This window comes from Ornithorhynchus anatinus, chromosome 9 (assembly GCF_004115215.2).
Source record: "Ornithorhynchus anatinus isolate Pmale09 chromosome 9, mOrnAna1.pri.v4, whole genome shotgun sequence".
In the NCBI taxonomy this organism is placed as follows: domain Eukaryota; kingdom Metazoa; phylum Chordata; class Mammalia; order Monotremata; family Ornithorhynchidae; genus Ornithorhynchus; species Ornithorhynchus anatinus.
The window spans coordinates 43063651-43079416 of NC_041736.1; the positions used below are offsets into that span (position 1 = coordinate 43063651).

General features: G+C 41.2%; 1 protein-coding gene across 6 annotated transcripts in view; it reads left to right on the forward strand.

Annotated features, from left to right (window-relative positions):
* KIF16B (kinesin family member 16B) overlaps positions 1 to 15766 on the forward strand; it is a 212348-nt gene that overhangs the window by 11034 nt on the left and 185548 nt on the right. For all 6 annotated transcript variants that reach the window (XM_029072597.2, XM_029072598.2, XM_029072599.2 and 3 more), the window contains exons 2-3: positions 11778 to 11847; positions 13286 to 13399. In XM_029072597.2, the coding sequence (XP_028928430.1) occupies positions 11778 to 11847; positions 13286 to 13399 (184 nt within the window). The remainder of the gene's footprint in view (positions 1 to 11777; positions 11848 to 13285; positions 13400 to 15766) is intronic.

Consider the following 15766-nt stretch of genomic DNA (forward strand, 5'->3'; position numbering starts at 1 on the left):
TTCATGCCCCAAGATGAATCAAACCATTAACAATAATCACAGTGAGACACGTATGGACCCCAATGCCTTCTGCAAGAGGGACTTCTGAAGACTGAGTTGGCTTTTACCCCTCCAGTTTGTTGGGAATCCCAATTTGGCATCTCGGATGTGGGGCAGGTCAGTAGACCTTTTTTATGGATGTGAATTGGGTCCAGGGGTGAATAGCCTACCTGCTGATGATGAAAGTAAGGAATGGGTGCGAAATCCAGTCGGCAGGCACTACCTGCATTTGAGAATTGTGCTTGATTGGAAACATAAATTGGAAAAAGCAAGATTCCTGGCTTTGAGGTGCTTACTAGCTAATGGCGGAGAAGTGTGAACTCATTTCTTTTCTTGCTCTGCACACAGTAAGTGCTCAATAAATGCGACTGAATGAATGAATGGGCTCAAGCTGCCAAGTGCAGAAATATTATACACCACCAATTCATAACTTTCAGTATTATGAATGATAGAATCTCCCATCGAGACTGACACGTGAGCCAGATGTGAGGCATCATGACCAGGAATGTGTGTGGAAGAATTGACGATAGTGCCACTCGCATTCTCTCATTGCTGCTGGTGATTTTCCCACTGGGGCCTGCAGTGCAGCATGTGAACAGTTGGCCAGGGATGCAGCATTTTAGCCCAATGCACACATAGAAGTTTCCCACATGGGACCTGTTTTTGGCCAAAGTGACCGCAGCAGAGTGCTGATGTTATACTCTGTGTCCCCAAACCCAGGAGGTGGTTACTTCAGCAGTTGCTTTTGTCTTTGGTTTGTTTTCGCCAGCATTTTTTCAGGATTCCTGCAGGTGGGTCCATCTTGGAAAGTTGTGGCTAGTTCTCCGGCCAGAAACCTTTCACTGATGGCAGAACCCCAGTAAACATTCCTCTAAAGGCAGACCTGGGACCGAAACCCAGGTGTCCTGGTTCCCAGAGCAACACTCTTATCACTGGACCTACAGCTGAACCATAGAAAGCATTTTTAAGAAGTCTATTTGTTTTAGATAGAATTATCCTTTTTACCTTAACACACCTTGGTAATTTCCTAAATCAGTAGCTGAAGGGATTGTGATGAAACCTTCTTACATGTGCATATATGTGTGACCACGGAACCATCCGTGGTTTTCTGCAAGGTGGACCAGCCAACAGGAATCCTGGAAAAAAAAATATATATACGTAGGGGAAGCAGCGTGGCTCAGTGGAAAGAGCCTGGGCTTTGGAGTCAGAGGTCATGAGTTCGATTCCTGGCTCTGCCACTTGTCAGCTTTGTGACTGTGGGCAAGTCACTTAACTTCTCTGTGCCTCAGTTACCTCATCTGTAAAATGGGGATTAACTATTAGCCTCATGTGGGACGACCTGATTACCCTGTATCTCCCCCAGTGCTTAGAACAGTGCTCTGCACATAATAAGCGCTTAAGAAATACCAACATTATTATTATTGTATGTAAATGTGTCTATATAAATGGATAGTTTTGGGGCTGAGTCTGTATCTTTTAAGACTAAGGCTATACCACCAAATACGGCAGTTGGTTCCTAAGACAATCAATAAAATATCTGAACCGAATTTTCCCAAGGGCAACAAAGGAGCTCTTACATTGCTAGACCTTCAGTGCCTCCCCCTGTAGTTCCTAATATCAGTGGGCCCCCAGCCCCTCCGAGGTCCATTCTCAAAGGACTTCTGAACCACAGTAGTCATAGCTCACAGGGGACTGGAGGACCCACTAACTTTCTAGAGACCCCATAGAGGGGAAGCTAAGAGTCTTTAACATGAATTGAGGATTTTATCCTTACAATTTGCTCACTTTGAGCACAAAATAAATGAACACTCAACTCTGTCGATGAAGAATCGGGTATTACATATTTGCTTTCATTTTCTGGGACCCTACAGCCTTTTGACTTTGGTAAAAATAATTATGGTATTTAAGCGCTTACTATATGCTAGTTTTCGGTATAGTTTCCTGTGCTTTTTAGCCTTTGTTTATACTTTGTGTGCAGCTTTTTAACTGGAAGTTCTCAGGAGGACAGGCAAAGAGCACAACTGGGTGTTCAAAACTATTGGTTGGTCCTAGGAGAAGGAGGAGTTTTATGACCTTGTCCAGCACAGTGCTGCCAAAAGCTTGATTTACCTCTAAATCAAATCCCCATGTTAAGCAGCTCGGATAATCATGTCAGCTATCTTGCATTTTATTTCTGCATTACAGCCCACGTGTCCTTGCAGAAAGTACTTGCTAGAAAATGCTTTGAGATCTCTACTCCAAACTACATCGTAAAACCGTGATCTGCCCTGCATATTTCCCTTTGCTTGCTGGCCATTGGTAGACAATACCGAATGTGTATTTATATCCCCTCCCCATATTTTTCAAGCCTCGCTGAAGGTCTGTGGGAAATTCATCTAATTTTCTATGTATTTTTAAGAGATTACTTTTGAACGTGTGCATTTCATACTGCCCAGAGAGAACACGAATGGCCCGGGGTGGTGAGAGTGGCACTGGGTCACCCACTATCATTCTCAACATTTCTTTGGGCGGGTTCTCAGTCCCAAAGTCTTGTAATTGGTCTGAGGCATGCCTGTTTTTTCAATCAGTCGCATTTATTGCGCATTTACTGGGTGTAGAGCACTGCACTAAGCTCTTGGGAGAGTATAGTATCACAGAGTTAGTAAACATGTTCCCTACCCACAATGAGCTTACAGTCTAGTTGACTACTCAGCACTAAAATGAGCTATAAATAATAACGATGACATTTGTTAAGCATTTACTATGTGCCAAGCACTTTTCTAAGCACTGGGGGAGATACAAGGTTATATGGTTGTCCCAGTTGGGGCTCACAGTCTTCATCCACAGTTTACAGATGAGGTAACTGAAGCACAGAGAAGTTAAGCGACTTGCCCAAAGTCACACAGCTGACCAGTGGCGGAGCCAGGATTAGACCTCACGACTTCTGACTCCCAAGCCTGGGCTCTTTCCATTAAGTGACACTGCTTCTCACAGTAATTCAGTAATACGTTATTACTGTGTTGAAGTATTAAAGTGTTATAAAGTAAATACTGTAAAGTGAAATTCTGGGCAAGGAATTATGTTTACCAACTCCATTTTCTTGTACTCTTCCAAGCTCTTAGTATGGTGCTCTGCACAAAGTAAGTGCTGAATACATACCATTGAGTAACTGATTTTAAATATTGCTCAGTCGTGACTAAGAAACGTGTCTCATCAGATTCTTAATTGTAGCCTGTTAGTAAAAACAATGAGACATGAAGCCTATTATTTTTCATAATCGTTTGGCTAACTCTCCCAAAATTCTCTAGGATGAATTTGATTTTTGCAAGTGAAAACCCCTGCTAACCATCCCAAAGTCTAATCTAGTCCAGCCTCATCCACCCAGATTTTGGGTGATTTTGGTCACACCTCTACTCTGTTCTTCTGTCCGACCTGATATTTGAAACCCCTTCCATGATCCCAAGAGTTATGTCTCATTGCTCCCCTCACCATTAGTTGAATCATCTATGGTCTTGTGTGTACCCGCTGTCCATCCCCTCTTTCTGAGACTGCGTTTCTTGATATGCTTAATTTCACCTCCCATTTTTATAACACTCCCTTCTCCCGTTGCTTTGACTGGCTCTCTTTGCTCTTCCCCGCTTCCAGCCCCAAAGCACTTACATATCTGCAATTTTATTTATTGGTATTGTCTGCTTCCCTTCTCTAGACTGTAAGCTCCTTATGGGTAGGTATTGTCACTGTTTATTACTGTATTGTACTTTCCCATGCGCTTAGTAGAGTGATCGGCACACAATAAGCACTCAGTAAATAGGATTGAATGAATGAATAACAAAGTTTTCCAGTTTAGAACTAATGTGACTGACCCCAGGTTTAGAGTTTTCCAATCTGTCTCATATATAGAAAAAATCGTTAGGAATTTCAACTATAGACTGAGGTGAGTTCAACTACATTATGGTGATTCTACTTGATTTCAGGCATGAAGCGTCTAGAACTGTGCTTGGCAAATAGCACTTAAATCCCATAGAAAGAAAAAAATGTCTAGGAGTCTCAACTGCATCAACTGGGTTTATTACATTTGCCTTCCCCATCTCACTTGCTGTTGCACAGGTAGCTAATTCAGCAATTAGCTTTTAAAGAGTGCTTCGTGTGTTTGAAGCTGTTTCTAATCATTAATTAGATGATCCACACGTTGCTACTGTGAAACATTTTACGGTTGAGGAAACTGAGAAATATGGAGATTAAGAGGTTTGCTGGTAGTCATGATCCATGTGCTCAAGATGTTCCCGCCTCAGCTCTCAGGCAGATGAGGTCAGATTTCCAAAGGCAGGAATGGCTAAACTTCTGATCTTGGCCACTCCTATTGGAATATGAGCCAGACTTAATCACTAACCCTGTTGAGTGCCCGCCTGTGGAAAGAGCATAAGCTTAGGAATTTGAAGACTCAGCTTGTAGGCCTGGCTCTGTCACTTGGTGCTTTGAGACCTAGGGCATGTCACTTAACTTCTCCGGGCCTCTTCTCTTTTGTAAAATGGGTATAAAATATCTGTTCTTACTACTTCTCAGAATGTGATCCGATTATCTTGTATCTACCCCTCTGCTTAGCCCAGTGCTTGGCACTTGGCAAACCCTTAATAAATTCCATCCTTATTATTGTGATTATTGTTAACCGCATCTGTGGCAACCTTGGAGGCAGTTAGGAGCCACTGTAGGTTTAGTGGCCATATTTATTTCTCCACTTGGTTCTAAATTTTTTTTGGAAAGAGCTCATGGTGACCGGGGCACAGAGTTCTGACGGTGATCATCAGATAGGGAATATAAGATATAGCTGGGGTAATCAATGTAGCTGTTTTTAAAAAGTGAAATGGTCTTTTGTTATTTAGTGTCTATTTTACTTAATGTATTTCTGAAACATCTGTGCCACGCAGGACGCTCTCATGGAGATTTATTGATTGAAGTCCTTGCAGTGTGAATGCCATCAACCAAATTAAGGAAAATATTTTCTTTAGAATGTAGAATTGCTTTGTGGAGTGAGGAAGCTGACAAATAATAAAAAATCCTGGTCCCGTTACTAGAAATTAGCAATGCCCCTTCTTCCACACTGAGTTGAAGTGGGAATCCTCTGAAAGATAGGGACAATTATGGTCCAGTTTGTTGGCAGCACCTTCTTCGTGTTAAGCCTTTACATAGAATGTCCAGGCATCTGGAAGCAGCGTGGCTCAGTGGAAAGAGCCTGGGCTTCGGAGTCAGAGGTCATGAGTTTGGCGCGCGGCTCTGCCACTTGTCAGCTGTGTGACTGTGGGCAAGTCACTTAACTTCTCTGTGCCTCAGTTACCTCATCTGTAAAATGGGGATTAACTGTGAGCCTCACGTGGGACAACCTGATGATCCTGTATCTCCCCCAGTGCTTAGAACAGTGCTCTGCACATAGTAAGCGCTTAACAAATACCAACATTATTATTATTATCTGGTTTTTCAGCCAGTCTGCCTCCCACACCGGACATTTACTTTCAGTGTCCAACTTCCTCTGCCATGCCTCCCGCTTCTGTGTTCCAGGGGTTGGAAGCCGTGCCCATGTTCAGAGGGACCTGGGAAAGGAATGGAAAGGCTATGGGAGAAATTGGGGTGCGATGGGGCAGGGGAGGGGAGTCAGTGTTCTAAGAGAAACACTCCAGGGTTGAGCGAATGTTGCATTTTCTGCTAAATAGAACTTATAATATCATTAAGTGTGCCCAGTATAATGCATAGGACACCATTGGCATTTCTATATCTGGTAGCTTGCTGTTTGTGGCCACCCTTCCTATATATTAGCCCATGAGCCCAATCTCTACATTAAAATTGTGTCCATGTATCAACACTGAAAAGCGTGATTTTAAATAAGAAGCCAACAGGAGATAGAATGGCTTCATTTATTTTGTAATTCTGTTGTTCATGACATATTCTGGAAGAGAAAAATATGGTGACCACATACTTCCCTGTTTCTTTCCTTTGCCCTGATTAAAGAGGAGACAAAAAGCTTCTTATGCCATGGTCACTATGTGGGTGGAGAAAGAGAGCTTTCTTAGTGAGCTTCTGTTTTGGATTTTACTATAGGGGGGAAAAGAAATCTGCCTTTAGGAGGCAAAAAACCCAACTCTGCAAAGTATTTATAGACTTGTTTTAGCTTGGTGTCTATCTTTAGAAACTTGATGAACATAAATTTGCTGTTCATAAATGTGCTAGTTTGTACACTGTGGTCTCATGTAAGTGTAATCTCATCCAATTTGGTCTGGTTTGATCTTCTTGCTGGTGTAGTTAAAACTGAACTGTGAATTTCAGCTCTTTAGAAGAGAAGAACATTGCTACCTTTTGTGGGAGTTGTTACATAGCAACAAACACATTTAAAATGGTCTCTTATTTTGACTTCTTATTAGGATAGTGTAAATATTCTGAAGTGATTTTCAATAAAATTAAGAATTTGGGTGGAATTAAACAATATAATATGATTTTCATTGCCTTCAAGACATTAGGAAATTTAAGGATTCAGAAGGCTTTGTACCTAGCAGTGTTCTCTGAAAGCACTCCCTGACTTTGATTAGAGATAATAATAATTAGCAGTTCCATCTGATTCCATAGCAAGGGAGGTTTTATTCAATTTCAGAATTACAATCTGCGGTGCCTGGAGCTCTATTAAAACAGAGACCTTTTAAAATAAATCTTATTTATGCTTTTTTTTTTTTTACTGCAGAGCCCATGTGTTAGCTTCTTTCAACTTTTAAATGTGTAGGAATTCTCATAAGCCACTTATTTCAGCTTTGCTTTCTGCTTCATTGTCCAGGTTTTGGCATTTAACACATTTCATTATGGTGTTTCATGTTTCATTATGTATTGACAACCCTGAGGTTGGGAAATCCTTTACTTCTGTCTTTTTCATCCATTTCATAGATGGTGTTTCCTTACTCCCCAAATTGGAACTCTCATATAACTCAGCTACCATGACCTAATGGCTAAAGCACGGGCTTGGGAGTCAGAAGGACCGGGGTTCCAATCCTTGCTCTGCCACTTGTCTGCTGTGTGACCTTGAGCATGTCACTTAACATCTCTGCACCTCAGTTCCCTCATCTGTAAAATGGGGAAGACTGTGAGCCCCATGTGGGACTGGGGCTGTGTCCATCCTGATTAGCTTAGAACGGTGCTCGACATATCTACCCCAGTGCTTAGAACGCCGCTTGACATGTAGTAAGCTCTTAACAAATACCATCTTTATTTTATTATAACCTAGGTCTAATTCAATCAGTGAGTCAATGGTATTTGACTGTTTACTTTCTGCAGAGCACTGTACTAAGCGCTTGGAGTACAGTACAGCAGACCTGGTAGACATGTAACCTGCCCACAACGAGAAGCAGTATAAGCCTAGTTGATAAATCATGGGTCTGGGAGTCAGAAGGACTTGGGTTCTAATCCCAGCTCTACCACTTGTCTGCAGTGTGACCTTGGGCAAGTCACTTAACTTCATCTATAAAATGGGGATTAAGATTGTGAGCCTCATGTGGTACATGGACCAAGTCCAACCTGATTAGCTTGAGTCTACCCCAGTGCTTAGTATAGTGCATGGCACATACTAAGGGCTTAACAAATACTGTAACCCCCCCCGCCCCTCCCCCAAATGAGCTTATAGTCTAGAGGGGGAGACAGACATTAATGTAATTGGATAATCTATAGATATGTTCATAAGTGCACAAAGAACTGTATAATAGAATCGAGAAGACCAATTAATCAGTTGATCAGTGATATTTGAGTACTGGTCCTTTTGGAGATTCCCTACCCTCCATGCCCCTTTGCTCCCCTTCTCCCATAGCTCCTTCCTTCTACCGTGATCATTTTGTTATTTCTCTTTTCTGGATACTGGCTTTTTAAATTGATTAATATATCTTGAGCTCCAACTGGGTATAGAACACCATATTTGGTGCCTACTGTGTAATATGGGCTGTTCTCTGTGCTTGGGAGGGTGCAGTGAAAATAGGCTTGTTTACCCTTGATCTTAAAATAGATCAGCCAGAATTTCAATCAATCAATTAATCATATCTGTAGAACACGTACTGTATGCAGGGCACTGAACTAAGTGCTTGGGACAGTACAGCAATAAACAGCCACATTCCCTGCCCACAGTGACCTTATAGTTTAGAGGGGGAGGCTTTCCTCGACTTCCTATAACACTAGGTCAATACTGAGAGGAGACCATTTTCTCTGTCCTCCCCCCTGCCCCCAAATAATTTCCAGTAACTAGCAAAGTCCTGAATATTGGTGGGCTGCCTTTTGTGTCAAGATGTTGGGGCTTTTGCTGTGGTAAAGTGCAGGAGTGAGTTGAATGGTCAGTACTGTGCAGGATAAATGTACATGGTATTTGCTTATTTGTAATACAGCCAGTACTCGTTTTCCACATGCTTCTTCCATGTGCTTGGAAGAACTATATTAAGGAATTAGGACATGTTCTTCCTTCAGTGTCTGGTTTCAACATGAAGTGGTGTAGGAAGACAAGGTTTTAAGTATTCAGGTGACATTGATCAGAGCTGGGGCACTAAAGGGTGTATTATTGAGAATGTTAAGATTTTCAAGAACACAACCTCTACCTTCTAGATCTGATGTAGGTTGTAAAGCTAGACTGTTGGCTTCTTATGGGCAGGGAATATGTCTGCCAACTCTGTTATATCGTACTCTCCCAAGCAGTTACTACAGTGCTCTGCACAATGTAAGTAGCCAGTAAATATGATTAAGAATGTTTTGTATTGAATGGGTATTTGAACAGTCATTGCAATTTTATTTTTAATAGTCTATGACCAGTGCTTGTTTTTTGTTGAGGATGAATCTGTGAAATACTTTGAGCCGCTGGAACATGTGGGAGTTTCTGATAACCCACCTACATCCTAGCTGTGTTAATTGAGTAGAATAATTTCGACTAAACTAATAGATCATGTGAAAGAAGAAAAGATGAGGCTGTAAAAATATGCTGTGTATGATTTGAGTCAGTTGGCATCAAAGTATGGAGCTCGGGCTATGACCCATAACTATGCAATTAATGTTGGAGCTTGAACTTGGGAGCTTTTCCTCCTGATATTTTCCAAGAAGCTGGTGCAGAATAGTAGAACCGCTTGAAAGAGTGACCCAGAATCTTTTTCAAATCTGGGCCTGGCTAAATATCTCCTCAGGTATGATTTTTCTTGACAATTGAGCTTTGTGGCATGTTGATTTCATCAAAGTGAGTTTCACACTATGAGGTCACAGGGTTGCGAACTCCATTTTCTTTTCATATGGTACACAGCGGGACTTGGTTTGCACTAGCAATGCTGAGAAGCTGCTCAGACTGTAGTATAGATCAAGTTTCAGTGGAACCAGACCCTTTGGAGGGTAGTAAATTTGCCAGCCATTCATTGTTCTGGGTTTGCTTTAGATATCAGGCATCAGTAACTTATTTCCTGCCAAGTGAGCAGGTCCACTGCTTTTTGATGACTTGTGATGCCGGTTTTTGGAAGATGTTTCAAGATCAGCTGAAATGAGGGAGTTGAATCATTGTGTTGAGTGTGCAAATGACAGTGGACATAGACTCCAGAGTTAATCTATTATTTGTGGTTCAAAGCAACCAGGCCATGGGAAGAAGGGGTCATTTGGACGTCTTTATAGCCGGTCAGAATTTCAGCAAAGCATTAGTGCTATTGGGAAGGTATTTTTCAAGAATAGAATACAGGGGAGGCAAGGAAGTATTTTGGTCCTCTGACAGGGATTGGGCCTTAGGAAGTGTAAATCCTCTCATCAACAGGACTTCTCATCAGTCCTGCACTGCTTCACCATGGCAGGGAGAAAAAGTGGCACCTGTCAGCTACGTGACTTTGGGCAAGTCACTTAACTTCTCGGTGCCTCAGTTACCTCATCTGTAAAATGGGGATTAAGACTGTGAGCCTCACGTGGGACAACCTGATTGTCCTTTATCTACTCCAGCGCTTAGAACAGTGTTCGGCACATAGTAAGCGCTTAACAAATACCAACATTATTATCATTATTGTGTGCTACATAAGTTGTAGGTGCCCCAAAGTCAGCTCTATTGAGCCCTTGAGTCTTACGTGGTATCTGTGAGAGGCCAGAAGTTAGTACATAGTCCTGGTACTGCTTGGGGCTTTCTTGCTTTTTGGTGTTGGGGTGTCCCCTGAGCTTACTTTAACCACCCTTGGCTCTGCAGGGATGTGTGAGGCCATGTGGAAACTCTTGGTGATAGTAGGAACAGGTTTTCCCCAGTAGAGATGGCAGAATGGAAAGGTGGAGTTGGGCAACAAGCAGCTTCTGTGGCATGAGAAGTGAGAGATTTCAAGGCAGTGGCAGTTGGAAAGAGCCTGAAGGTTTACCTTGAGACATCCCAGGATGAAGTCCTAGTCCAGGGCCTCTTCTTCATTTGATAACATTCATTCTCTCTTACTCTGGGTTGGTGCAGCTGGTTTGCAAAATGATTTAAAGCCAACCCCAAAAGTGGATTGTTTCACCCCCTGGCCCTGCTACAGTGTGCTTGAAAGTATTTTCACCAGGGTACTGTTTTCTGCTGCCTTGTATCTCGCTACTGAAACAAAGTTAATATGAATTTGTCCAAAATATAAACATCCTCGTCGACCTTCTTGTTGAGAGTATGGTCTATCTCAAAACCCAGGCAACCTTTCTTAGAAGACCTTGGAACTGCATTGAAGTCAGGTCTACAAGAAGGCACTGACCTTCTTCTGGAGCCTCACAGTCACTTGGGGTGGTGGGGAGTGTGTGTGTGTGTGTGAGTGTGTGTGTGTGTGTGCCCGCCCACGCGTCTGTGTTTAAAGTGATCTGGGAAATGACCAACTCACAAAACTGTGGTAAATCCATTAGAATTCCTGAGGATTATTTCATGTATTTCCGAGTTAATCTTCTAATGTAGAACAAGTCATGCTGTTATCCCTTTCCGCAACATCCCACCTTAAGGTGCCTTCAACTGATGTGCTCTATTATTTGGATATTTCAAGATCACTTAGACTTTTTCTTTGGAAATTTAGTAATCTTGTTTTGGCCTATTTCCTGTGGCTTATAACCCACTTGCTGGTCTTCCCAAATAAATCAGTTATAGGATGTAATTGACATAGTTTAGGAATGTAATTTGCTGCAGAGACATGGGAACAGATCCTAAATCTTCACATAGCTCAGTGTGATCTATTACCCAATCAAAGCACAAATAAGATTTTAAACTTAATTTTTTTTTCATATGATAGAAAGGCTGTCAACTCTGGAGATTCATATTTCTTAAATGATATAGGGAGTTGACTGATGGCCTGCTACTCCAAATGCTTGGGTGGAATACAGTTTTCACCCATAATATTTTATTTCCTTGAAAGGACTGACACACCCAACCTCAAGTGATCATTAGGGTGGTTACTGATATCTGGTTTACTTCCCCTTTGTTTTGTTATTCACCTTTGTCATTTAGTCTGTTCCTGCTTTAAGGACTAGCTTATCTGCTGTTAAAGAGGTGTGTCAGTCCCAAAACTGGATTGATTCTGATTGGCAAGAGTGTAAGACTTGGAAAGTAGATTCTGATTCAGTATGCCTGTGAAATAAGGTTAAATATTTGGCTCCCATGCTGGGCAAGGGAGGGAATCAGAGTGATTTTGAGTGTACCTGTGGAAAAAATTGGTAATGGAAGTACAGTAGTTCTCACTGCATGTAAATTCTGTCTTTAATGTTTGCTCCTATCCTGACACACTGTATTCTTCTATCTGCAGGGAGAAGGATTTGGAGGCCAAGTTTATTATTCACATGGAAAAAAACAAAACAACTATCACAAACTTAAAGGCAAGTTTTTTTCAGCTCTCTCTTGGAGTCCTACTGTTATAACTTAAGGATCAGAAGACACTTAGTACAGTGCTCTGCACACAGTAAGCACTCAATAAATACGATTGAATGAATCTTCCTAAGCCCTACCATCTTAAGTCATGAAGCTCTTTTTTGTCTTACTTGAACATCAGGAGGAAATTGTAGGTAGGGGACAGTAATGATGATGTTGGTATTTGTTAAGCGCTTACTATATGCCGAGCACTGTTCTAAGCACTGGGGTAGACACAGGGGAATCAGGTTGTCCCACGTGGGGCTCACAGTCTTAATCCCCATTTTACAGATGAGGTAACTAAGGCACAGAGAAGTTAAGTGACTTGCCCAAAATCACACAGCTGACAAGTGGCCGAGTTGGGATTCGAACCCATGAACTCTGACTCCCAAGCCTGTGCTCTTACCACTGAGCCACGCTGACAATAAGAACCCCCCAGTAGGAACTGCATTCACAAAACAATTGTCTTTAAAACATTTTCAAAAACCTTTTAGGGAATTAGCAAAGGAAGAAAAGACACAGCCCTGGTTTTCAAGGAGTCTTTAATCCATTAACGACTGTTTTTTAAAATTTCTGTTGCCAATCAATTGAATTTATCAAGCATCTCCTATGTACAGAGCAATGTGCTCGATGCTTGGGGGAGTACACTAGAATTAGTTGTCATGACCCCTGCCCTTAAGGTGCTTACAGTGGAGCTCGAGAGACAGACGCTAAAGTAAATTACTGGTAGGCTAATATGGGCATTTTCAAGCACGAACTCCAGTAAACTTCCCCACCATTCCCGCAGCATCATCATCCATCGTATTTATTGAGAGCTTACTATGTGCAGAACACTGTACTAAGTAGTTGGGAGAATACAATGCAACGGAGTTAGCAGACACATTCCCTGCCCGCAACAAGCTTACAGTCTAAAAGATTGAGAATGTGGCCCCACGTGGGACAGGGACTGTGTCCACCTCGATTAGCTTGTATCCACCCCAGCGCTTAGTATAATACATAGTAAGTGCTTAACAAATGCCACTGTTATTATTAATATTTTTCTGCCTTCTCCTCTTCTTTCTCCACTACTATTCGCTCCATTAGCTCCATTGCTATTGTGGGTCAGACTTTGAGACTGAGGTTGGAGAGTGTTACGTTAACCCCAGAGTGTGAGCCAGAATGCCGTAAGGGCCCTTGTCTTTATAGAACCTTTTCTTTGAAGAGCTCTTGCTGATTCTTTCAGTATTTGAACCATTCAAATATATTAGTTGGCATTCATTTAATCAGAATATCTTCTAAACACATTCTCTAAAAGGAATTTTTAAAATATGTCCTGAATTCAAATGAAAATTGCATGGTGAAACTTCTTATGTGAGGAGTAGTTAGCATGCCTAAGATGCAAATGATTATTTTTTTTTTCCTTTCTAGATACCAGAGGGAGGATCTGGGGATACCGGAAGAGAACGGACCAAAACCTTTACCTATGACTTTTCTTATTTTTCGGCTGATAGTAAAAGTCCTAACTATATAACTCAAGAAATGGTATGGGGTTTTTTTTAGCCCGTTTTTTCATGTAGCAGGTTGAAGGGACATTTTATTTTACGTACCCTCGCCTCAAAAATCTTTGTACATTGTTCTTATAGTAATTTGCATAAACCTAGCAATTAACGGTACTTTTGCTTACAGTGGAAATACGTGTGTTTATTGGGGCATTCTGAAAGTTATGATTAGACCTATGGTAGTAATGTGAAAAGCTATGAGAAAAGAGGAGTAGATTTCGGAGGGGTTGGGGCGAGAGGTAGTGTGGATGTGTGCGTGCGTGCACTTTCGCGCTTGCTCCTCTAGTGAGCCAGGTGTGCATTGGGTGAATTGTGCTGCCCTAAATGGGGCTACTCAAAATACTCAGGTTATTGCTCGATGTCACTGTTGCCTCATCATGAAATGAAGAATCAGTATCCATAGTAGTTAGTGTCTATCTCATGTTCACGTTGCCTTTTGTTTTGCTGTGGTAAAGTACCTTTAATTTCTGTTCTTTAAATTGCTTAAATTGAAACTATATTTACCCAGATTTGGTAGCTCCTCAGGCATATAGGGCAGGGAATGTGTCTACCAACTCGGTTATATTATGTTATACTCGTCCAAGCACTTAGTACAGTGCTCTGCACATAGTAAGTGCTCAATAAATAAAACTTGCAATCAGCCGAGGAGTCCAGTAATAGACAAATGCCTAGAACACTGGCCGATGTGAAAAACATTAAAAATGCTAAAGAAAACATTTGGTACTTAGATGTAAGGCAAAGAGCAAGTATATTTTGTGGAGTGATGAGAAAGTTGTGGAGTAGCAGATGAAAGAAGGGGTGGGGTTGAAGCTGTGAACTTAATATTAATGGAAACTATCCCCTCTCACCTGAACTTGGGATGTTTTGCTAGCTGTATAGTAGGATGCTGTCCTGTTTTGATATAATTTTATGTCCATCAATGAAATTTATTGAGCTTTATTGTGTGGAGAGCACTGTACTAAATACTTGGGAGAGCACAATACAGTAGCGTTGGTACACGTGTTCTCTGTCCACAGTTAAATGTGTCAAAGCAAGGGATTCCCAGTCAGTGCCAAACAGGGAACAGTTAACATTAAATCCACACCAAATCTCAAATAAAGCAGTCCTTTGTCCCAAAATACAATTTAATCACATAAGGCCATAACTGTGTGCACAAAGTTATTTCTTGATCTGGCTCTTCAACTCTCTCTTCTGACATGTCAAGTTCTTCACTTGACTGAGCAGGAAACATGCCTACCAACTCTGCCGTATTGTACTCTCCTAAGTGCTGAGTACAGTGCTCTGCACAGAGTAAATGCTTAATACAATTGATAGACTAGTGACCTTGAGAAATACTGAATTGTACTCCCTCTGCTCCAACATGGAAGTAACCCTCCAATTTCCCCACCTCCTTTTTTATTCATTCATTATATCTACAACATTCCTTATCTTTGGGCAGCTGACTCTCCTAGTCTCATGGTTGGAGATCTAAATATAGTCACGAGTTCTTCTCTTTCAAAGTTTTACTCAACCTAAACCCCCAAGTGAGTCCTTAGACTTGAGTCCCATGTGAGACAGGAACTGTGTCCAAGCTGATTATTTTGTATTTAACCCAGCTCTTTACTACATACTAGTACAGTTCTTGGCATATAGTTAGGACTTAAAAAATAATATGATTATTATTTTAATGCCATAGTTGCTTATTATTATTAATATGAATATGACTTTCTAATGTCTAGATGAAATAAATATACCAGAAGGACTTTATATTGATCAGGAGTGATTGTGGCACTGGAGGAATTAGACCTGCATAAAGGAAAAAAGAGTCTCTCAGTTACCTCTACACATATTGGTGATTCTCAGACAGTTGATATATTTTCATATAAACAGCTTGGCAGGCTCTGTTTATACATTATTAGCTGATCGTTATACCCATCATACATGGGTGGCAACCATAGTCTGTAGCATAATATTTGAATATGAAGAACAACTATATTTGTTTTGTGAATGTTATGTTAATCGCTCCCATTATTTAAATTGCATTCTCACTCTTCAAAACCTGGGATTTGAAATAAACCCTTAGATTTTAAATTGCCTTTGAATTCGGAAAGGCTATAATGGGCCAAGGCTAAATTTAGTAAATGCCTTTCTTATAGTACTTCTGAGTTGCCATAGCACACCTGGGTTTCTAGTTTCAGGACTAGAAGGAAGCTAGAGAGTTTGCTAGTCTTTTATTTCCTCCCTTTTTGGTCTCTTTCTTTTGACAAAACCATTATTAAGCTATCCCTAGAATATGAGAACTTATAATTTTTTTTGCCTTGTCTATTTTGTCCTAGGTTCCTTGAGGGCTGGACCATCCTCTTATTCTATA